At 38.3% G+C, this 24,502-nt stretch overlaps 1 protein-coding gene across 6 annotated transcripts in view; it reads left to right on the top strand.

Moving 5' to 3' along the window:
- The window catches only part of CECR2 (CECR2 histone acetyl-lysine reader), a 173,133-nt gene that overhangs the window by 129,288 nt on the left and 19,343 nt on the right, over positions 1–24,502 (top strand). For 5 of the 6 annotated variants that reach the window (XM_031019326.2, XM_081820909.1, XM_081820908.1 and 2 more), the window contains exons 5-14: positions 907–1,011; positions 3,019–3,068; positions 4,215–4,384; positions 8,919–9,002; positions 17,384–17,537; positions 21,331–21,460; positions 22,002–22,039; positions 22,126–22,217; positions 22,423–22,549; positions 23,693–24,081. In XM_031019326.2, coding sequence (XP_030875186.2) covers positions 907–1,011; positions 3,019–3,068; positions 4,215–4,384; positions 8,919–9,002; positions 17,384–17,537; positions 21,331–21,460; positions 22,002–22,039; positions 22,126–22,217; positions 22,423–22,549; positions 23,693–24,081 — 1,339 coding nt within the window. The remainder of the gene's footprint in view (positions 1–906; positions 1,012–3,018; positions 3,069–4,214; positions 4,385–8,918; positions 9,003–17,383; positions 17,538–21,330; positions 21,461–22,001; positions 22,040–22,125; positions 22,218–22,422; positions 22,550–23,692; positions 24,082–24,502) is intronic. The other variant, XM_081820907.1, reaches the window with a different exon arrangement.

Below are 24,502 nucleotides of genomic sequence, written 5' to 3'. Positions count from 1 at the left end.
GGCGCCTGGGTGGCTCAGTTGCTTAAGCATCTGCCTTTGGCTCAAGTCATGATCCCAGGGTCTTGGGATCAAGTCTCACATCAGGCTCCATGCTCTGCAGGGAGTTGCTTCTCCCTCTACCCCTCCTCCCACTCGTTCTCTTAGTCTCTCTCTCAATCTCTTTCTCTCTCAAATAAATAAATAAAACCTTTAAAAAATTTAAAATATACATCACAATTTTGCAGCACAAATTTTTTTTCTTACGAAGGAATTAGGTATAACAGCATGCCTGTCAAGAGTTGGCCAGGAGTTATTTCATACAAAAATAAAAAAGAATTCATAACACAGCCTCTGCTATCAGAGTGGTGAGAGATCTGTTGCTTGGAGATGAGGTGCTTGATTTGAGGTGCCTGGGGAGTCATTCTGCCCTTACCACGGACCACTGTGTACAGCATGTCTCCAGCAGTGCAGTCACTCCCGGCGGCACTTGTTCTTTTGTAATCAGTTCTTGAGGACTCCTTTTTTCTACTAGAATTAATGATCTGCTGCATCAGTATAGGACCAGAAGGACCTTAAAGAAGGCCCGAAATGGGCACCTTCCTGAGGAGGAGACCTTGTTTCCATACTGTCCCAGGATAATGCTGCCGTCTTATTTTATTTAGGCTTCATTATTGCTGGGAGCACTGTTAACTATTAGGGAAGTGTTAGTTCATACTCAGATTTTAACACTGTAAAGTGTAAGTTTTCCTTGGTTGCCCATGCTAATAAGGGAAGACAGGGAGTCATCCTGCTCTTTCCCTGTGACCACTGCATTTAATCCTTTTTCGTGAACTCGTGACCAGAAAAACTGTAGTTACTAATTTAAAAAGCATATGTAACACATCAATTCTGTTACAGAACATTTTGATTTAATATACTATTTCTTAGGGAGAGTGAAGGACAAAAAAATGTCTCCGCTGTTCCTGGGAAAACAGGAAAAAGAAGAGGAAGACCCCCAAAACGGAAGAAAGTACAGGAGGAGATTATAGTGAGGTAAGACATTCGTGTTGGTCTGTGCCAGTCATAAACCCGCATGCTTAGAAGGGACCTTAATTTAATTTCACTTGTACTTTCATCCCTGCTTGTGCCATGGGAAGGATATGGGACTTAGATTATAGAGACTTGGGTCTCAATCCTCATGAAATTACCAAATGTGCTAGGGAAGTCCTATCTGCATGACCTACCCTCTCTAAGCCTATTCTTTTATTAGACAATAAGCATACCAATAATAATAAGGATTAGGTTGAACAGGATAATGAATGTGATAATGTAACAGACTGAAAACTGTTATGACCCACACAAAGTGCTCAATATGTTTATACCACACATTTTCTTCAAAGGAGTGTAGAGCAAGTTAATCCTGATTAACCCTAATAATCAGCATTTTAATAGGATTATATATCACATATAATTTTAGGAATTAATTCTTCCCTATAAGCAGATTTTAGTAGCAGATATGCTTTATTGTATTTAGAATTTAGAATACAATTTCCTACAATAAAGAACAGGTAAGATCTTAAACAGTTTTATACTCTATTTTATATTTAACTTTAGCAAGGAAAAAGATTCTATTATATTTGGGAAATTTTATTTTATACATAATGCATGATCTTTTAGGAAATTCTACCACGTGAATCTTAATACAAGAATTTTGAAAATCTAGCATATACTGTGTAAATACACTTCCTGGAAGTTAGGTCATATTCTTAATATTTCTAGTAACAGAGAACAAACCACTTCTTCCCTCTAAATTGTAGAACTACTAAATCTAAATGCTTGAGGTAGGCCAGATTTCTTCTTGTTGCTTATTAACTACTAAGAAGTATTAGTTTCTAGGAATCAGATTATAAATAAATCAGTCAGGATTTTATTTTTTTTTTAACCTAAGAATCAGTGTTTCACTTAACTTTCCAGAAATTTGACTACAGAGTATAGCTTTCCTACTATCCATTTTGTGAGAAATGTCCTGTAATCATGTTCTGTACACATGACATCTGTTGCAGGATTTTGTTAGCAATCTACATTTTTCTTATAGATTCACAAAGCTGTTTTAGGTTTACCTGTCTCCATTTCCCTGTTAAGTACTAACAATTAAGGTGCGTCAGCATTGGGAATATAGAATCATTTTAAGCATATGTGGACTTGTACTACCCTCTACTGGTGATTTTATCCTGTAGAGCTCTGTATCCAGTACAGTATTTATATATTTTTTAATTAAATAAAACTTAAAATTCAGTTCCTCAGTCATACCAACCTTACTTCAAGTACTTAGTAGCGACAAGTGGCTCGTGGCTGCCATGTTGTACGGCGACAGTACAGGACATTTTCATTCTCACAGAACGTTCTACGGAACAGTACTGCTATAGATAATTGAGAACAGACAGAAGTCCGCAGAGAATGACCTACATGATTCAGAGATACAGCAATGATACTTAACACTGTTGTACTGAACACTTTCGTAATTTATAATTTAATCTTCAGCATCCCTGTGAGGTAGGCATTATTTATAGCACATTTTACAGGAAATTTCATTAACTTTCCAAGGTCACATGGTAAGAGGCAAGCCAAGGCTGACATTAGAGCCTGTGTTCTTAACCACTGCCTTACAGGAGGTTAAATTAAATATGCCTTAGCTTCAGTATAGCCCTGATCAGGGAGGAGGACATCCCTATATAGAATCCCTATAGTTGGGGGGGGGGGCGGTATTTAACTGTTAACACTTAACTCCTCTGTTTGATTTCTAAAAAGCTGTTTTAAAACCTAGTATTTTCCTGTTATATAGGATGTTACCATTACATTGGGTTCCTATATTATCATTTTTCCCCTTCTGTACCAACACACCTACATTCTGGTCTTCCTTTACTCAGTAGAGTAACTTTGTCCCCTTGAAACAAACACACTCCTTGTATTACATTAATTTGGTCTAACTTTTGGGGGAAGCACAGAACAATTTTGGACATGTCTTTGTTTTAATTGGTGCCTCCTTCTCCTGTCTTTCAGTGAAAAGCAGGAAGAAAACTCCTTGGCATCTGAACCACAGACAAGAAATGGTAATGACTTTTGTTGGAGTTTGGAAAAGATTAAGTAAACATGATTGATTTATATTATGATGGCAACTCACTTTTCAGAGTCCTGCAGAGCAGTTAAGATAAATGCAATATAGGGCGCCTGGGTGGCTCAGTTGTTAAGCGTCTGCCTTTGGCTCAGGTCATGATCTCAGGGTCCTGGGATCGAGTCCCACGTCGGGCTCCCTGCTCCGCAGGAAGCCTGCTTCTCCCTCTGCCTGCCAATCCCCTTGCTTGTGCTCTCACTCTCTCTTTCTCTGACAAATAAATAAATAAAATCTTAAAAAAAAAAAATGAATACAATATAGCCTCGTTAGCCTCAGTGCCCTTCTTCAGTTCTCTCTTTGTCACACTTCATCTGTACCCATTTCTCCATCTCATTGATAACTGGAGATCCTCCCTTGTGCCCTCTAACCATGGCACAGTAGGATGGGCACCAAACACTTGGATGAATGAGCAGCTTCTCAAAGAGCTATCTTCTTAATGTAAAATGCTGTGTAAGGGAGTGTATTGGTTTCCTAACCTAGATTTCAGTTCTTTAATCCAAATTGCATAAAACTGGCAGAGGGGGTACTATCACTTTACAGTATGTCAACATAAATGAGATAAGGAATACTCTGCAGAAGCTCAAATCAAAACCATTTGAATAAAAATAAGTGTATTTAAGCACTTCTAGGATATTAAAGTCTAATTACAAAGGTCACAATAGTTAGATTTGTATTGCTCTTAGGCATTCTTAATTTTTAGGTGTAAATGGTATTAGTAATAGGAAAATCAAAATTATATATTATCAACATTAAAATCCTTTTTTTTTTTTTTTTAAAGAAGAAGATTTATTTATCTGACAGAGACACAGCAAGAGAGGGAACCCAGGTGGGAGGAGTGGGAGGTGGAGAATCAGGCCTCCCACAGAGCGGGAAACCCCATGGCGAGGCTCGATCCCAGGACCCTGGGATCATGACCCCTGAGCCAAAGGCAGACACCCAACGACTGAGCCACCCAGGCACCCCTAAAATTCTTTTTTTTTTTTATTCCATGGTTTTCATCATGACCTAGGGTAGAAATTGAGGATAAATATGAAAAAAGGTCCTAGTGGGATCTATCTAATTAACTCATCCTTTTCGTTATTAGAGTCCCAAGGGCCAGGTCAAGGCACTTGGTGGCTCCTGTGCCAAACAGAAGAAGAATGGAGACAGGTCACTGAGAGTTTTCGGGAGAGGACCTCCCTTCGAGAACGGCAGCTCTATAAGCTCCTCAGTGAGGACTTCCTGCCCGAGATCTGCAACATGATTGCCCAGAAGGTATGCAAATGGATGATTCCTCCCCTCTGCATTATTTAAGGATGATTCATAGAGTTTTTGGGTGTATTTCCATGGTCTCCTGGAAGTGGTACAAGCCTTCACTCTCAACTGGAGTGTTAAAATGAGACCTTATGCCACCCACTCTCCTTCACTGTGGATATTCTCCTTACCCCACGAAGTCCTCCGTGCCCCCCACTCCCTAGTACTTAGGATGGCTTTTCACAGTCTGGAACCAGCTTTCCTTCTCCCATAGCATTCCCCAGGAAATGTTCCCAGAGCCCCCAGGTATGTCTCCTATCAGCCTGTGCATACGTCTCTATATATGCTGCTTTTTGGGGACGGGTAAAAGAATCCTCTCTCCCACTAAGCAGCAAGCTCTGAAGAGTATTTGTCTCTGTACTTGCAGTGCTAGCTCTGCCCAGCTCCACATGTAAGCTGTGTGTGCTGCTTTCTCCAGCTTCAGCACCTGATAGTTTCATAAACCACATGTTCTATATTTTCACCCAGTATACAGCCTCGTGTGTGCCTTCTTCGAGTATCTTTCCCCCTCTACTTCTCTACCCATTTGAATACTACTCTCCATAAGCTGTCCCTTGTTTCTCCCAGTTTTAAGATTTTCTTCCCTAACATGTTTTCTCATTACTTAATTCCATTTTGATTTGTTTAAGCCTTTTTGGATTAGGCACCATGTCTTACTATTTGAAACCCCACAGCACCTAATGTAATGCCTTTTCTATGGTGGATGCTCAATAATAATTCACTTTGCTTATTTCATTTCAATAATTCTAATACTTTTGATGCACATGTTAGTAGAAACAGGCAAATTTGACCACCTGCCAATGAAATCTACGTAGAGAAAGTATAAATTAATTGCTGCAGTACCCCCAGGGAAAAACAAAATAAGAGATATATTAATTTGTTGTGAATCCAATGATATTTATAACTTTTAAATAGGTTGATGCTTTGAAAGGATAATTGTAGAAAGTCCCCATGCTCTAATAGTAGGATCTTATAAATAGTGCTTCAAGAATTATATTTTCATGGATGAGCAAAAAAACCCTGCATTTCCCCATTAACATACTTAATTCCATATACTAAAATTACACAAGTTTTTGTGATCTGCAACCCACCATGCCAGTTTTTCCAGGAATCGAAGCACATAATCTGATTTTCTTCAAGTATTATGTTGAGGTGGTTTTTATAACTTTACATGCATAACATGGTATATGACTTTATCAATACCACTAATATGGCACATTAAATCATCTATAAGGTATATGCCGAATCTGCTTAAACCTTCTTTTATAATTTCTTCCCTTCTTTTTTTTTAAAGATTTATTTATTTTAGAGAGAGAGATTGTGCGCAAGTGGGGAGGGTGGCAGAGGGACTGGGAGAGAGAATCCCAAGCAGGCTTCCCACTGAGTTCGGAGCCCGATGTGTAGGGCTCCATCCCAGGACCCTGAGGTCATGACCTGAGCTGAAATCAGGAGTTGGACACTTAACTGAGCCACCCAGGTGCCTCTGCTTTTTTACTGCGGTATTCAACCTAAGATTTTTTTGAATAGGTAAACTAAGGGGGAAAAAAGTCTTATAAGCAAAAAGCTGATGGTTTTGATGCAAAAAATTCAAGGGTTGATTCTTTTCAAGAGAATAAAAAATTAAAAATAAGGTAACCCTTAAGTATAATTCTGAAGGAACATGAAATTATAAGCTGAACAATAATAATAATAATAATAGATTTGGTATTTGGTTTTTTAAAAGATGTTATTTAAGAGGGTAAGAGAGAGAGCGTGTGCACAGGAGCAGGGGCAGAGGGAGAGGGAGAAGCAGACTCCCCTGCTGAGCTGGGAGCCCAACATGGGGCTCGATTCCAGGACCCTGGAATCATGACCTGAGCTGAAGGCACATGCTTAACCGACTGAGCCACCCAGACGCCCCAGATTTGGTATTTTTAAAGGTGTATATTGCTCTAAATTTGCAAACCTCAATGAAATGGGGTATTGATTACAAAAGTAAGATAATCTAAATTGTGCAGTAGAAATCTTAGCAGACCAGTAAGTAGGGGGGAAGAATTGTCACAAAAGGATGCCATCAAGAGCTCCAGAATCATTTGGATTTATTCATAGGTAAATTTTCTAAACCTTCAAGAAGAGATAACTTTCAAACATTTCCAAAATGAAGAAAGAAATGGGTAGCTCCCCTTGCTCATTCAGATATACATATCTTAGATTCCTCTTCCTCATATAATTAAACATACCCTCTTCATTCAGTAATATAAATGTAATATAATGTAATATATATATATAATATGTAATGTAATATAAATGTAATATAAATTACATAATATGTAATATAATGTAATATAAATGTCAAGTCCTTAATGCTAACAAGTAAAAGCCAAAAGAATAATAATTCATAACCCATCATAGTTAAACCTAAGCTCCTGATACTGATAACATTGTCTTGGAAGTTTTATCCAGTGTAAATATGCAACCAAAAAGAGTAAGAGGCAAAATATTAGAATATTCAGAAGGCAGATGCTCAACCAACTGAGCCACCCAGATGCCCCTCTAAATTTCAATTTTTTATTAGTAAAATGAAAGCTCTAACTTCACAGAAGTTTTTATGGGAATTAAACAAAGGAAACCATGTCAGTGTACCTGGCATAGTACTTAGTTACCAATAGGCACTTGGTCCTTCCCATTGTTTATGGCTGTAGATAATTGGTTAGAAACCTCGATAGAAAATTAAATCCACATTTCTCACCAAAATAAATGCAAGTCCAAAGAGAGTTAAAACAGATAAAATAGGGGCTACTGGGTGGCTCAGTCGTTGGCTCAGGTCATGATCCCAGGGTCCTGGGATCGAGCCCTACATTGGGCTCCCTGCTCAGCGGGAAGCCTGCTTCTCCCTCTCCCACTCCCCCTGCTTGTATTCTCTCTCTCACTGTGTCTCTGTCAGATAAATAAAATCTTTTAAAAAAAACAACAAAAAACAGATAAGATAAATCTTGAGAGGTAATGATAGTCCCCTAAACATTGAAATAATAAAAGAATCAGAAAACCTGCTTTGACCATATAAAAGTTAAGCTTTTATGGTAAGGTTTGAACGAGGATATAAGCTAGTAAAAGTATTTGTTGTTAATGTTACAAGCTGTAATATTTAGACAACTTAATTAGATATTTAACAAACGAATTGACTAAGAGGACAGATAATTCATACAAGAGTATATAGTAAAGTTGTAGGGGAACAAATTCATCTTCTGTATCAAGAATACCACCTTCCACATTAGTAATTTTTGTCTGATTTGGCAAACTTTGGGGTCAAGGGTCAAGTTGGTATTGGCTCTGTTGCTGCTAGTATGGTAAACTGCCACAATATCTTGGGGAGTTCCATGGTAAATTTTTACATTTATTTAAAATTGAAGAGCTCTTCCTCTTGGGGTCTTGAAGCTCATAAAGGAGTTGCTCATAGGCATATTTGAGGAAACTGCTGTGGTAGCTTTTGTGAAAAAGAGGGTCATGACACTGTTGTGTGTGTTGTCAAAGTTGACAGTTGGATTCCTTGCATTTGTACTGAGGCCTAGTCAATCTCCTAAAACGAATGCTTTCTAAAGCTTCTCTTTAAATCTACCAAAATTGCTTTGCAGTATTTTTATGTTGTATAAACCACACCATTCTGTCATCTAATTTTTTTTTTCAGTCCTTTGTGCCTTTACTTCATTGATTTTTCAAGTCTGAAGACTTTGGATTAAGTGGTGCCAAAACCAAACCTGGGTGATGCAGATACTGGTATTGAAGCCACAAAATTACTGAACTGCAAAGCCTTTGCTGACCACCTCAATATAGGTTACAGTGGTGAAGCTATGGGGCTTATTCCACAAATATTCCAAATCTTACGCTGACCTTAAATAATTGCTTAGTCTTAGATAATTTGCAAGACTCCTTTCTTGAAATGTCCTATAGTGATTGCCTTCAAGCTCTTAAATTTTCTCAAGGCTTCATCTTCTCAGGCAAGCACTCTTGATTTCTAGTCACTGAGTCTTTTTCCCCACTTCTGTCTTGCTATTTGATTCTCAGCCTGGGCAGCTCCTCTCACTTCTCACTACTGCCACTGAACTGCCTTGTAAAGGGGAGTTCTACCTTCAGCTGCTCATAATGCCCTCATTCAGAGCCATTCCCTTCAGCGGAAGGTGGTAAAACATGGCTTTCCCTTAATAACTTGAAACAAAACATTTTTTTTAATGTTTAAGCAGTTAAAGGAGTTTTCTGCTAGTGTTAAAGATTGACAGAGGAGACCCTTAGTGTCTATCAGTTTTTTTGTTTTATTTTTTTTAAGAGAATAAACTGGCTTGTTACCTTCTGGAGTGGAATAGTCATTTTTACTGACTGTCCAAATGATGCCTTTGGCTCTCATCTTAGGTAAGGCCATCACCTGTGTGCCTTAAAGGCCACTCTTCTTCTGGCAGCAGCAGCAGTAGCTGAGAACACCCTAATCTGTCTTTTCCTTTCTTTTCCTCACTTCTAACTATAGGGAAAACGTCCACAGCGCACAAAAGCAGAGTTGCAACCTAGGTGGATGTCTGACCACCTGTCCATCAAATCCATCAAGCGAGAGGTGAGTGTGTGTGAGAGTAGAGAGGAATTTTCAGTGTTCAAAAGGATTGCTCCATTTTATTTCAGGTACTCCTTTTATTCCTACTTTTTAATTTAACTTTGCCTCAATTTTTAGATCCCAGACCTTTATGGAGCATTCCTATATGTAAGATGCATTTTTAGAAAGGGAAGCAATTTAAAAAGTATGAAATGAGGCTGTGCTCTTTTGGATCTTACAGTTAATCTCCTGGGATGATAAATCTAATAGAAATGAGAAGGATAAATACTATAATAGATATATATGTAGTAGAAGTTCATGAGTGCAAAGATGGAAGATATTAGTGGTGGGCAAAGAAAGGGGAGCTGGGACAAGCAGAGCTATATTTCTCCCAGACCTTGCAGGATAGCTAAGATTTTGGTGGTGGAAGAGTAATATACAAGAGTAATATAAACAAAGCACAGAGGCAGGTGGATATATCATGTGGTCAAAGAACAGTTTATATTTGGATTTGTTTCTGGCATATAAGATATGTTGTAATATATAGTGGAAGAAAATGCTGAAACAATCAGATTTTGGAGTCCCCTGACTATCAAGCTTCTCTTCAATAGGCAGGCAGTAGTGGTAAGTGAGTTTATGTCATTAGATCTTTGTTTTAAGAAGGTACCTCTCTGGTTATACCATGATAAATGATTTTTAAGGAAAAACTGGAAAGTAAGAAATCATTTAGTGATAATATACTTGCAGCACGAAAGAGCAGTGGGGTCCCTGCTGTTGGAAATGTGGGTCTAAAATGGAGGAGATGATGGGGGTGGGGTGTGGCAGGAGAGGTCATTAGAGAATGGTTGGTGTCAGGGTCAGGTTGCAAGAGGATGAGTAGGGAATAAAAGTTCTCAGGGATTATCCTGTTGTGGTTTTGAGAAATATGACAAAGAAAACAAATCATGAAAAAGTAAAGAGGAAAAAGGATTGCGGAGAGCTTGTGGCAGTTTCCTTTTTTAAAATTGGAGATGTCGCATGGACATGAAAGATGTCCATGAATGAGAAAGGGAATGCATGTAGCTGAGTCTGATAAGATGACGTGCCTAAGAGCAGGGTCTTGCCAGGGAATAGAGTTGCTCCCATTTCTCAAGTTAAAGACACAAACTTTTGAGGGGGCAGGAAAATATTAGGAGTTCATGTTGCATGTTCCTCTGTCCTCTGAAGGTGGAGATAGGGCATCAGGTAGGAGTGGAGATCTAATGAAGACAAGATATTTGGGTCAGCAACTAATGTATTAAAAAAAGGGTTTTCCAGCACCCAGGAGCCAACTATGTGTGGGTATTTTCATTTTGTAACCTAGAGTAGTTAAATGACTTTAGTATCACACTTGGAGGAAGGGACAGAATTGATACTTATATTTACTGAGATTTAAAAATTAGCAAGATGATAATGGAATGAGGCCTAAGGATTGCAGGTGTTGCCATATTGGATGCTAGAAGTCAGGTAGGAGAAGGAACTGAAGGATGGAGCCAGGAAGAAGGGAGAGGCGGTGTTAGTGGAAGTGCGAACTCCAGATCCCTCTTCCCATTCTGTGAAGTTTCTAGGAGGCACCTCGTGCTCATGGCCCTCCGTCTAAGCCCTCCATTTCCTCACTCTTCCTTCGCTAGAGGTTTTTCTTCTGCTAATCTCACTCTGGAGTCCAGTCTCTGTGCTGGCCTGTGTACTTTTCAACCTTTTAATTACTTTTAGCCTTATGTTTCATTGAATATTACATAGTTTAGTGGCCTTAGAAAGTATGGCGCCTTCTTAGTGCCTCAGGGTGATGTTTTCATGACTCTTAAACTGAAGTGACAACATGGTCGTTTATTACACAGATCTTGTCGTTAACTAAGTATATTCTACCTTGAGCCTAAAGAAAACAAAAAGTTAGTTTATAAATTTTTATTTACTTAAATACATTTGCATTTACCCTTTATTTCTCTTTTTTAGCTCATAGATGTGTTCTTGCCAGTAGATAAATTGCCCAACACTTAATTACCTTTGGATTGACAATTCTGTAATGACTGCTTCAGTCTCCCCAGTCTCTTGTTTCCTATAGCAGTCATTGGATTTGGAATGGCCTTTGGTAATTGGTATCCAGCCATAGTTCTCAAATGGTTTTCTAGTTCCTTTTGTTTTGTTGTGTCCTCTCCACTTTTCTTCAATACCTTGACAGTTAACACCTCCTTTAAAGTTCTCTTTCCTATTTTCTGTTCATTGCCCTTGACTGAGTCCTGAATGCCCTAGTGTACATTGCAGATTGCATAGTAATCTGAATACAGACCAAAAGGTTCTTCATGGCTGTAAGAAAAGCTTAGCTGCAGACACTAAAATTTCTTCTTTCAGTTATTCTTAGCAGTGTTTCTCTTTTTTTCTGCTGTCTTTAGTTTTAGGTATAACTAACCATGGTATTGCAGAGATCCTGAATATCTGCTCCAATACCCAGTTATCCTAGAGAAAACTTAGATGTGGCATGAGTTTTGTGCATTTGTTTAAGCAGCAGAAAATCTTCAGGCGATAAAAGCCTTATAGGCAGGGTGTATGACCTATATTGGTCACCCAGGAGTCCAATCTTTTTGCCTCGAAAAGTCTTTTAATTGTGACTCCTGGGGAAAATATGAGCAAAGGGAGGTAGTCTTTCTGAACTTTGGGATTAGGGCTGCATTGGTTATTTTTGTCAGTAGACTCTGGACATTGCTGTTGCTAGTTGCTAGGGAGCTCTTTGTGGTAGTATAGTCTCGAGTGTGCTACTAAAGTTGGCAAGGGTGCCAGGGTGTCTGGTAACCTGCCCTGGGTGAGGAGGGAGCACGGAAGGGGAGTCCTGGGCACTGCTTCAGATTCTATTTATAATACTTTAGAGGGTTTCAAAGTAGTGTTTCTAATTAGCTTCTCATTAAAATCCCTCCTTGATTCTAGCATGTCTCTTTCTTAATCTATAAAAGATTTAGATACCACCTGGTTTACAACTGACCCCTTTTAAAGAAAAAAAAGAACATTGCAGTGCCAAACGGTGTAAGAATTTTTTTTTATCTTTTCAGTTTTTTGTTTTGTTTTTGTTCATTTGGTTGTACTTGTTCTTTAAACTATTAAAGTTTAAAACACTAGCAAAAGTGTCTTCAGGCAGTGAATCCTGTCTTTTAGTGGTATGTTCATTAACACTGCTGGAAATCATAACAGTAACTTTTAAAACACTCTTGATGCACTTGGACGTTTTTTTTAGATGTATATGATGCAATTTATATAAAATAATAATTGTTGAGAATTCACATCAGATAAGAACTGCTGAAATTATAACACATGATGAAAGAGAACCACGTACCAATTTACATTCCCACCAACAGTGCATGAAGCTTTCCTTTTGTCTACATCCTGGCCAACACTTGTTACTTCTTGTCTTTTTAATGATAGCCAGTCTAACAGGTGTGAAGCAATATCATCTCACTGTGGTTTTGATTTGCATTTCCCTGATGATAAGAAATGGGGAGCACCATTTCATGTACCTGTTGACCATCTGTATATCTTCTTTGGAAAAATGTCTGTTCTGGTCCTCTGCCTATTTTTTAAATCAGATTGGTTTTTTGCTATTGATAAGTTTTTTAAGATGCCATAAATTTAAGTTAGTTATTGTATCTTATGTGCTTAGCATATTTAAATATTAATGTATTGGGGATAAAAAGCAACTAAATAGATAGATATTGCATGACTCCATTTATGTGAAATATCCAGAGCAAGTAAATCCACACAGAGAGCAGATGCGTGGTTGCCAGGAGCTAGAGGAGTGGGGAGTAAGGACTGGCTCGTTAATGGATTCGTTGTTTTCTTCTGGGGTGCTAAAAATGTTTTGCAACCTAGTGTAGGTGGTGCTTACACAACACTGTGAATGTACTAAATGCCACTGAGTTACACGCTTCAAAATTGTTAATTTTATGTGAATTTCACTTGGAGTTTTAACAAAAAACTATATGAGAGTAAGTTTTACATATTTTTAAATGATGTAGGGCCTCTGATTTAACAGCAATTTTTTCCATCTGTAATTATCCTAAACTTTAAGATTCCTGCTTCATTGTTACCAAAATAAACTATTCATAATCAGTTTTTAGTACCTCATCTTAAAAATTGAAAAGTTCTAACCTTTGGGTACTTTAACATATTTTAGACTTTTAACAGGGAACATATAGCAGAGGGAGTAAAAAGTTAATAAAAACTAGATCATTTTAGAATATGTCCTAATAGTTCATTTCTCCAGTTTACTTGGGAAGGAGTTGTTCTAAGTCCAAAAGAATTTATGTGCTCTTATAGAAAACTTGAGGGAATATATTAGAATACTGTGGAAGACCTAGTAATCTCACAATTCACAAATCATCACTCCTACATTTTTACCTATTTGCTTCAGGCCCTTTCTCTATGCATTTATTACAAAACTGGCATCTTATTGAATATTATTTTGTCGTCTGTGTTTTTCATTTAACATTGTGAGCATTTTCATATTTCGTTAAAAATTCCTCAGAATTACAACTTCTGTTGGGGCACCTTGGTGGCTCGGTTGGTTTCTGCTCAGGTTGTGATCTCATGTTCTTGAAATCAAGCCCTGTGTCAGGCTCAGGGCTCAGCTGGGAGTCTGCTTGAGATTCTGTCTCCTCCTCCATCTGCCCCTCCTCCTGTGCACCCTCACACTCTCTCCCCCTTCCTCCCTATTTCTAAAATAAATCTTAAAATAAGTTCTCTTGATTTTATAGTGATGACTACATAATTTTACCTATTATTAAACATTTAGTATAAGTTTTCACCATTTTATTTTTTTTATTTTATTTTTTAAAAAAGATTTTATTTATTTGAAAGCGAAGGAGAGAGAGAGCACATGAGGGGGGGAGGGTCAGAGGGAGAAGCAGACTCCCCACCGAGCAGGGAGCCCGATGCGGGACTCGATCCAGGGACTCCAAGATCATGACCTGAGCCGAAGGCAGACGCCTAAGACAGAGCCACCCAGGCGCTCCTATAAGTTTTCACCATTTTAAATAATGTTGACTCAAACCTTCTTAGAGAAATATCTTTGCCTGCCTATCTCATTTTTACAATAAAGTCATAAAAGTGTAATTACTCTGTTTAGGGTTCTTAATATATATATTAAGACAAATAATATATTTATAAAAATATACGTACAAATTGTCCTCCAGAAGACCTGTGCTGCAACAGATAGCATTCATTTTACCACATCTTTACAAATGTATCACTTCTTATCTTTCACATTTTGTAAGTGAAAAGGCTATTTTACATTTCTTTTGATCATGGACAGTGGTTTTTATCTCCCGTGAATTTTGTATTCATGTTCAATCTGTTTTGGGGGGGGGCCATTGTTAACTGATTTGTGTTGGGGGTTTTTTGAGAGAGGGAGCTTGTGCAAATGGGTGGGGGGGCTCCACAGGGAGCCCAGTGCAGGCGTACAACCCTGAGATCATGACCTAAGCCAAAATTGAGTTGGACACTTAACTGACTGAACTACCTATTGTTAATTGATTTGTAAGACATATAAATTGTCATACTTGTTGCAAAAATAATTATATAGACATTCTTGAGATTTATTTATCTTTTTTTTTTTCCTTTCCCCGCTTCCATTGACTTCAAACATGAAACACCTCCCATGTTTATTTACAGATGACTCTTTGGTGACTTAATACTTCCATTCACATTAGCTTGAATTTCTTTAGTCCTTATTAAAATGCTGACTCTAGGGCGCCTGGGTGGCTCAGTCGTTAAGCGTCTGCCTTCGGTTCAGGTTATGATCCCAGGGTCCTGGGATCGAGTCCCACATTGGGCTCCCTGCTCGGCAGGAAGCCTGCTTCTCCCTCTCCCACTCCCCCTGCTTGTGTTCCTGCTCTCGCTGTCTCTCTTGTCAAATAAATAAATAAAATCTTTAAAAAAATAAAAATAAAATAAAATGCTGACTCTATTTAATATCCCCTTGTACTGGTTGAAAGAAGAATATTTCACGTGTTCTCACCTGCTGTCCTTTGAGGGAAGGGGCAGAATATACATTATTATTATTATTATTATTTATATGTAAATAACTTATGGCCTGTACACCTGTTTTTTCTCTTTTTTTCATTGCATCTGACATACATGTAGAAAGTACTACAATTTTATTGGGATGAAATAATTCCTTTGACCGGGCTTAGCTTTCCTCTGTCTCCTCCCCTTACCCCTGCTTGGAGTCACTATATAACTGAAAGGGGCAAAGGCAATTTGTTTCGGTTTGTTTTAACAACCGAAGTTCCTGGTAACTTTTGAGCTGGGTAAAGGTGTTACCAAAAAGTTGGAATAATGAAGGACTTGTGGGGTGGGTGTACTTGTGTAATGGAGAGAAGATGCTTAAATAGCATTTAGGAGGCACTAGCTAGAGATACATTCTTCAGAATTTTCCTTAATGTCAGTAGCCTCCCCATTTCAGAAACAATATCTAGCATATCGAAACTGCCTGCTCTGGTTATAGGATAAAGATTTTAGGGAACTTTCTTTAGTTTTTCAGTATTAGGTGTGTGATGATGGTTTTTGGGTTTTTTTGGTTTATCTGGGTGTTTAGGGATTTTTTTTGGTTTTTGTTGGGTTTTTTTTGTTTTTTCATTTTCATCTCCGTTCTTACTCATTTCAGATTTTTACCTTGTAGTAACAGACTCTTTTAAACTCAAGTTCGTAGGATTTGAAAGGTCAAGTGACTTTAGGAAGGTCTACTATCTAGGCAAGACCACTTCCAAATTCAGACTCAAATGAGAAATTGAACTTGGTTCCAAAGACCAGTTTCTGTGTTCAGTGAAGACTTATAAATGACTTGGAAATGTCAGTCTGTGTTAGTCTCTTCTCTCCTCTTTAAGACCACTTTTGTAATTTCCATGGTATAAAACCTTTGAAAATTTATCTAGCAGGTCTTCTTCCTACCAAAAAGATCTGTGAAGAAAAGCTTCACATTCCTGATTAAGGTTTATCTAAAATAGGATAATTAATGTTATCTTTTCTATTAGGGTATTGTGAATTCTCCCTTTGTTTTTGTTTTTGTGTTTAAAGATTTTATTTATTTGACAGAGACACAGCGAGAAAGGGAACATAAGCAGGGGGAGTGGGAGAGGGAGAAGCAGGCTTCCCGCGGAGCAGGGAGCCCAATGCAGGGCTCGATCCCAGGACCCCAGGATCATGACCTGAGCCGAAGGCAGACGCTTAACGACTGAGCCACCCAGGCGCCCCGAATTCTCCCTTTGTTAATACCAGATTCATTTTTCTGTCTCTGCAACTTATGCATGTTCTCTATTTCAGGCAACAGTTACTACTTCTTCAATAACAATTTTTTTTTTTTTAAGATTTTTTATTTATTTATTTGACAGACAGAGACACAGCGAGAGAGGGAACACAAGCAGGGGGAGTGGGAGAGGGAGAAGCAGGCTTCCCGCGGAGCAGGGAGCCCAATGCGGGGCTCGATCCCAGGACCCTGGGATCATGACCTGAGCCGAAGGCAGACGCTTAACGGCTGAGCCACCCAGGCGCCCCTCAATAACAATTTTTTAAAACGTTCTAGCTTTCATATCAGCACAGAAGTCAAGGGAAGAAATGAAAATAAATAATTTCAGCCCTAGCTTCACTATTCTGGTTTACAGAATGGCTCAGATCTATTTATATTGGAAAATATGCAGAGTAAAACTTTTAATAGATTATTTTGGTAATGGTCCTGTTTTTCTTTATCTTTTGTTAGATTTCTTAGGCAATCAGTTTCCCAGTGACCAACTGAAATCTTTATGTTAATGTCATTTCTGTGAAAAACAAGGGAAAATGCTCTCCAGTCTGAGTAATTTTATGAGTTTTTGTGCAGTTGCCTTTTTCTTTTCTGTATCTTAAGGCAAAATGGTGGCCCCTCCCACCAAACTCCCAATTTTATTCATTGTTTTTTTTGTAAAGTATAAATGTTAAGGGTTTCAAAGTCTTGCACATTGAAATTGTGACCCTATGTTCTTTCATTCTTTTTAAAGTTTATTTAGATGAGAGTACTTTTTAAGATGTCACTTTTATTAGATATTACATCTGTAAGAGTGGTGTCTCTGAACTGCCTCAGTTTCTCTTCTCTGGTCCAACATACAGGATTATCTCCCAAAGACTACAAATTATGTAAACATTGGGACCAAAACTTTACCTTATTTCAAGTAGCCATTGTGTTTTAGTGTTAGTTATAGATCTCCATATGTTTATTTTATAGATGATAAAATTAACTTGTGGTTATGATATAAATTCCCTATCTAATATTATTTATTGAATAGGTTGAATTCAGTAAAAATTGAATCTTAGTGCAAAAAACTGATCTTACATTATTGTATATTGACTCTGTACACTTAATTGGCTCTTTATAGGAGACCCCTGTGCTTACCCGAATAGAAAAACAGAAGCGCAAAGAGGAGGAGGAAGAACGTCAAATTCTTCTAGCAGTGCAGAAGAAGGAGCAGGAGCAGATGTTAAAGGAAGAGAGGAAACGAGAGCTGGAGGAAAAGGTCAAGGCAGTGGAAGGTATGTGGGCTTTCTGCACAGTACATGTGGTATGGGAATAGCCCTCCTCTGGCCAAAGCGAAATCAAACTAGGTTCTATCCTAGATCTAAGCTACTTCCGACAATTTCTATTTAAATGTCTTGTTAATTGCACTTTTTCTTGTTTATTCTTCTGGATCCAATCTCATTGCATGTGCATTCCTTCTGCACACTTGTATTTGTTATTCTTGGTGTTCCTTTCAGTTTTACCACTTATTGCCCTCATCTGCGTACATCCCTCATGTAAAATAGAAAAAAATATTAAAGTATTGATGACAAGTTTCATAGAAATAAATTTAAGCACAATTGAAATGTGTAAAGAAAAATCTTAAAGATTTTTTTTTCAAGTATGGCACTATACAAATCTAGATTACTACCATTGATTTTTTTTTCTTTTTTTATTTTTTATTGTTATGTTAATCACCATACAATACATCATTAGTTTTTGATGTTACCATTGATTTTTTTTTTTTTTAAAAGATTTTGTTTATTTATTTGAGAGAGGGAGAATGAGAGAGAGAGAACACATGAGAGGGGATAGGGTCAGAGGACGAAGCAGGGAGCCCGATGCGGGACTCGATCCAGGGACTCCAGGATCATGACCTGAGCCGAAGGCAGTCGCTTAACCAACTGAGCCACCCAGGCGCCCTACCATTGATTTTATTAGGACAAATCCTTTTTCTCAGACTTGGGTCTAGGTTTTGGTCTTAGATTTCTTTTTCATTTGCAGTTAATACAAAGATAATAACTGTCCCTAGATGTATGAGATAGCAGTTGTATTTATAAGCTAAACCGGATAAATCATATGGTAACAAATCATCAGCTTAGTTGAATACAGACTAGTATTTCTTCCTTTCAGGTAAATTTAGTGAATTTTTAAATTTTTGAATAAAACTGCACAACCTGGATTTGACTTTTTAATGCAGTGTTTCAGTGCAAAATTTAAATAAATTTTGGCTGTAAAATTTAAAGGATTCTGGCCTTATTGTATGCGTTTTTCCCTCCCATTCCTAAGTAGTAGTGCCTTCTGTTTGTTCATAGGTTAGCCCCATTCCTACTGTGATCACTTCTTCATTATAAAATCCTTACTTAGTGCATTTAATCTACAAATTTAGGCTGTGCGACAATATGTAGTATATCCTACTTGTAAAATGTTTCATAGGTTTCATTTCCAATGCTAGATTTAAATTCTCAAGATAGTAACTATGGCTTTAATTTTGTATAGTTTTTAAGGGGACTCTGTAATTTTCAGTGTCGTTTTTTATTTGCTACACTGTTCTCATTTGACTTTTATACAGACAGGTTCAAAACTTATTTTTTTATGGTTTAAACGTTTCTGTACCTGTAAGATTAATAATACCTATGTTATAGATTGTTCTTTAAGTCAACAAATACATTTTGATCACCCATTCTGTGCCAGGCTTTGTTCTAGGAATATAGATATTAAACAAAAGAAGTTAATCCTTTCATGGGGCTTACATTCCAGTGGTGGGAAAACAGAACAAACAGATATTGTAGAATCATATTTGGAGGTGAACGATCTAAAAAAAAATAAAACAGGTTTAGAGATAAAGAGTGACATGATGTCGGTGGCATTTAAATAAGCTTGTCAAGAAAGCCCTCTCTGAATATGTGACATTTCGTAATGAAGTGGATGCAGGTGCCATATGAACATGTGACGGGGGAAGACAGAGGAAACAGCAGGTGCACAGGCCCTGAGGAAGGAATATGCAGGAGGAAGGCCAGTACGGACCAAAGAGCAAAGCAAGGAAAGATGGGCAGGAAATGAGTTCACAGAGGTAACCAGGGGTCAAATCACGTAGGGCTGTGCAGACCTTGTTAGAGGGATTAAATAAAAGACAGGTAGTCCCTAGCACACAGCAAGCTCACAAATGATAGTTATCATGGGGAAAATGTGGAGAGAATTTTTACAGGCTATAAAATAGTTACAACAATAAATTTTTCCTGAATTCTTGGAAGCTAAATAAAATAGGCAGAGGCAGTAATGGATTTTTTTTTTTCTTTGAGAGAGAGCATGCAAGTACAAGTCGGGGGTGGGAGGAGCAGAGGGAGAGGATGATAGAAATTTGAGCATACTCCGCATTGAGAATGTATTAAGTACAAAAGGCACAAGCCACAAAGGGAGGGAGATTGATAATGTTTTACTACATGAATTGTTTAAAACTTACATAAACACCATAAACAAAATGGAAAGACGAGTCAAAGTAGAAGCTAATTTTAACACATAACCATCAAAGACTTATTATCCAGATTCTTTAAAGCACTTCTCTAAATCCATTAGAAATGCAGCAACCCAAAGGAAAAGGGCCAAGTATTTATAAGCAGGAAATTCACACAAGAGAATGCTAAATGGTCAGTAAACATGAAAATATGTTCAATATCACTCGAGTCAGGAAAATGCAAATGAAAGCATCAAAATTCCTTAGCAATACTTATCAGTTGGGCAAAAATGCTAGTTTTATCATACCAAGTAAGTGTGAGGTAACTCCTATCACTATGGAAAGAATAGCTGTACCCCTTTGGAAAGCACTCTGGCAATTCCACTGCTAGGCGTACATCCCAGAGAACACACACATGTGCCTGAGAAGGCATGTCAAAAGAATTGTCATTATATTATTTACAAGATGCAAAAAATTGCAACCAACCAGAAAGCACTACTGTATTAAGGTTACTAAAGCAAAAATGTTAAAATCTGACAGTTTGTTAGGTTTATGGATATTCATTAATTGTTATACTTTAATCTTGAAATCATTTTTTAAAAAACAGTATAGCAAAGTGCCTTTGACTAATTAAAGCAGATATAAATTTAAGTTTATAAGTGATAGTGTAAGAATAAAAACACAAGTCAAACAGAACTAGACAGAGAAAACACTTAGCAGGGTCATGTCATACTCCTAGCCAGGGTACAGATGTGGAGCCTGTCCCTTAGGGAAGAAAATAGAAGATGTGTCCTGCCTTCTCCCTTCCATGTTTATGTCTTCTGTCTGACAGTGTTCTTTATCTCCCTGCCTCTTCTTTCCTCCTTACCTTCCGGCTCCCTCTGGCAGTGAGTGTCCCATCAGGCCAGTAGTGGAATGCCAAGTGTGTTTCTCATGGCTAGGGCTAGAGCCAGAAAAAGATCATCCCTGTGTTCCAGCTCCTTGCCAGTTCCAGCTGGCATCTTTCTCTTGTTCCCAGCCAAATTTATGACTACCCCTGGCTTGGTAAGGGCCAGCTGCCAGTGGTAGGGGTGGATTGAAGAGCAAAGACAATTGGTGTGCAAGGATGCCTTTGTAAATACAAAACCCTGAGAGCTTAGATATGCGTATAAAATTCTGTATATGTTTGGATTGAAAGTCTGGTCCTTAAAAGGGGGATGTTGTTTTTCTGAGAGAAAGATTGGAAAGGCCTCAGGTATTCAAAGAAGGATAATCTTCATTCAATCTTCTATTTTTTCCTTTTTTTTCTAGTTCTGTTTTTCTTCATCCTTGCTCTTTCCTCCCTCTCCTTCCCAGTGCCCTCCCTACCACGCTCATCCCTCCCCAGCCCTTGAGCTCAATATGCATAAAGGAAATGGGTTCCACAAGTTTATATTTTTCATAAAGCTGTAGAATCATCCTAATTACTAAGAGGATGGCAAAAGAAGCAAAAATAATTTTATGATATAGGTGATCTTTGTTTCTTTCCTTTCTCAAAATGATTAACACACATCTAATCTAATCATCTAAAGAGTGCTTAACCTCACTTGTACCGTAATGCACTGTGTTCATTGTAGATCGAGCGAAGAGGAGAAAGCTCAGGGAAGAAAGGGCATGGCTGCTGGCCCAAGGAAAGGAGCTCCCCCCAGAACTTTCCCATCTGGACCCTAGCTCCCCCATGAGAGAAGAAAAAAAGACTAAAGACCTGTGAGTACTTAATGATACCAACAGTAGCCGCCAGTAACATTTGCGAAGCACACTGGCATTGTGCTAAGCACTTTTCTCATTTAATTCTTAAAACAACCCTTTGTGGTAGGTAATAGTCAGTGTTTATGAGCTTCTCATTCTTCTGTATGCCTTTTTGTATTATTATTCTTTAGGTTACAAAAATATTCATTAGGGTAAAATAAAACCCAGGAAATAATGTGCTCTTAAATAACCAGCGTTACTGAATCATAAATTAAGTTGTGCATCATCTAAGTCAACCCTATCATTTTACAGATGATGAAAATGATACTCCCTCTTTTTTTTTGCTTAGGCTTGCTAACCTTCATCTTCATAATTATTTTCTAGAGAATATTTTTCTATATATATTCTAGAGAATATAATTATTTTCTAGACTGTCTAGAGACAGTCCCAATGAACTGTCCCAAACCTTGGTGTAATCAGCTATGTGTCTGTGATTGAATTAAGAGAGCTAAGGAGAGAAGGTGGTCAAAGTTACTCTTTCTTATTTTGTGATTCACAGCTTTGAGTTGGATGATGATTTCACTGCCATGTATAAAGGTCAGTTCCCATTCTCAACTATTATTATTTCTGATACAAGTACTCCAGTCAAGTGCATTAATTAAGCTCTTTTCTTTGGCTTTCAGTTCTAGATGTGGTAAAGGCTCACAAGGATTCCTGGCCCTTTTTAGAACCTGTGGATGAATCGTATGCCCCAAACTATTACCAGATTATTAAGGTAGAGGCTACCTTTGCAGTTATACTTACTATGGTGTTTGTTTCTTTCTTGATTTTTGTTGCTGGTTTTTGTTTTAAGTTCACCTGTTGTTCCTTGAGAATCAGTTGCTGGATATATGCCAGGCAGTGGCATGATTCCTTTGCCTCATAAGTACTACGAGATGTTTTTCCTCCAGCATGTTGTAATTTAATGTGTCCTGTTTTAGGTCCCCATGGATATCTCAAGCATGGAGAAGAAACTGAATGGAGGTTTATACTGTACCAAGGAGGAATTTGTAAATGACATGAAGACTATGTTTAGGAATTGTCGAAAATATAATGGGGAAAGTAGTGGTAAGTGGGGAAGGAGTTTGCTATGGATACACTTACTATATACCATTTCAACCAAGAACAAAATACCTTCTTTTTTAGAAATACACAAAAATAGAGAAATGATTCAGACCTTTCGTTGGGGCTATAAACAAAGCGTACATTTAAAGCCATGGGATTGGCCATTCTGACCACTTAACACAATATGTGCCAGAACCGCTCCTATCCTTTGTGACAAAAGAATGTATCTGTTGGCTAACTGGGCTCAGGTTATTTTTCATTGTCTTAGAGACCAGTCTGGGTTTAGTTTGTACTGCACAGAGACCACTAACCACTGACAAGACTGACCCTAGATTCTTAAATCATCTTGAGAAGTCCGTAGAGTAGATCTCTAATAACAAAGCATGTATGGCTCCAAGTATAGAAACTTGGAGTCATTTATACAGTAGCTCAAATGGTTTAGCTTAAAAACTAAGCAGCTTTGGGGTGCCTGGGCATCCGAGTCTTGATTTCGGCTCAGGTCATGAGATCAAGCCCTGCGTCCAGCCCTGCATTCAGCAGAGAGTGTGCTTAAGATTCTCTCTCTCCCTCTCGTGCCCCCAGTTTCGCTCTCCCTCTCAAATAAGTAAGTCTTAAAAAAAAAAAAAAAAGACAGAACTAAATAGCTTCAATGACTGTATTTAATAATTCTGCCATTTAGCCTTAAAGAATTAAATCTGTCTTGCTTTAAGTTAATAGTCCTAGAGTCCTGTTCCAGCCATATAGCCTAGAGCCTCTTAGGACAAAAACAGTACCTTCATATTGTGTCCATAGCTACACAACATAATATCACTCGGGTTGAGGGGCACCTGGGTGGCTCAGTTGGTTAAGCGACTGCCTTCGGCTCAGGTCATGATCCTGGAGTCCCGGGATCGAGTCCCGCATCGGGCTCCCTGCTTGGCAGGGAGTCTGCTTCTCCCTCTGACCCTCCTCCCTCTCATGCTCTCTCTCATTCTCTCTGTCTCAAATAAATAAATAAAATCTTTAAAAAAAAAAAAAAATCACTCGGGTTGAATTAAGCTCACGAGTTTACCCAAGTAGCATCTTTTATTGTTCATTGGTAAGAGAATTGTCTTTTATGTACTGTAAAAGCTGTATCTGGAAGTCAGTCCTTGTATCTTCCCATAGAGTATACCAAGATGTCTGATAATTTAGAGAGGTGTTTCCATCGAGCAATGATGAAGCATTTTCCTGGTGAAGATGGAGACACAGATGAAGAATTTTGGATCAGAGAGGATGAAAAGCGAGAGAAGAGACGGAGCCGGGCTGGGCGAAGCAGTGGAAGCCATGTTTGGACCCGCTCCAGGGACTCTGAAGGGCCCAGCAAGAAACAGCAACTGGTGGAGAATGGAGGGAAGTCATTGCCGCCTGCCCGCCGAGCTTCCTCTTCTGGGGATAATCAAAGCAGCAGTTCCACACAACTCCCTCGGGAGGTGGGCACCTCAAATGGCCGAGGCTTTTCTCTTCCCCTACATTATGGTGGGATGCCCAGCCAGGCACCCCTTTTAAACCAGATGGTAAGGAATAGCTCAAAATTCAACAGTAGTTTCTCCTAGTTGGTGAATTCAAAGAGAAGTGAAGCCTGTTTAATTCGCTCCTCTTCCAAAGTAATTTTTCTATATATGGATGATTTCTTCTCCCCTCATCTGTCCTTTCTTTATTCATTCTTCCTCTTATTTTAAATCTTCTTTCTTTTAATCAATCTGATGCACTTTCAATGTGGGCAAAAATTGGGATTTTAAAAACTCTTTTTGTGTACAAATCACAGAAATACACATAGCACATAAAATAGACAGCATATCTGTGGCATTAAAATTTCATGTTGAGGGCGCCTGGGTGGCTCAGTCGTTAAGCGTCTGCCTTCGGCTCAGGTCATGATCCCGGAGTCCTGGGATCGAGTCCCACATCAGGCTCCCTGCTCGGCAGGAAGCCTGCTTC

This window comes from Leptonychotes weddellii, chromosome 5 (assembly GCF_054177405.1).
Source record: "Leptonychotes weddellii isolate Sample4059 chromosome 5, ASM5417740v2, whole genome shotgun sequence".
Lineage (NCBI taxonomy): Eukaryota > Metazoa > Chordata > Mammalia > Carnivora > Phocidae > Leptonychotes > Leptonychotes weddellii.
Note: the sequence above shows the minus strand (reverse complement) of the source record. Positions and strands in the feature narration are given on the sequence as shown.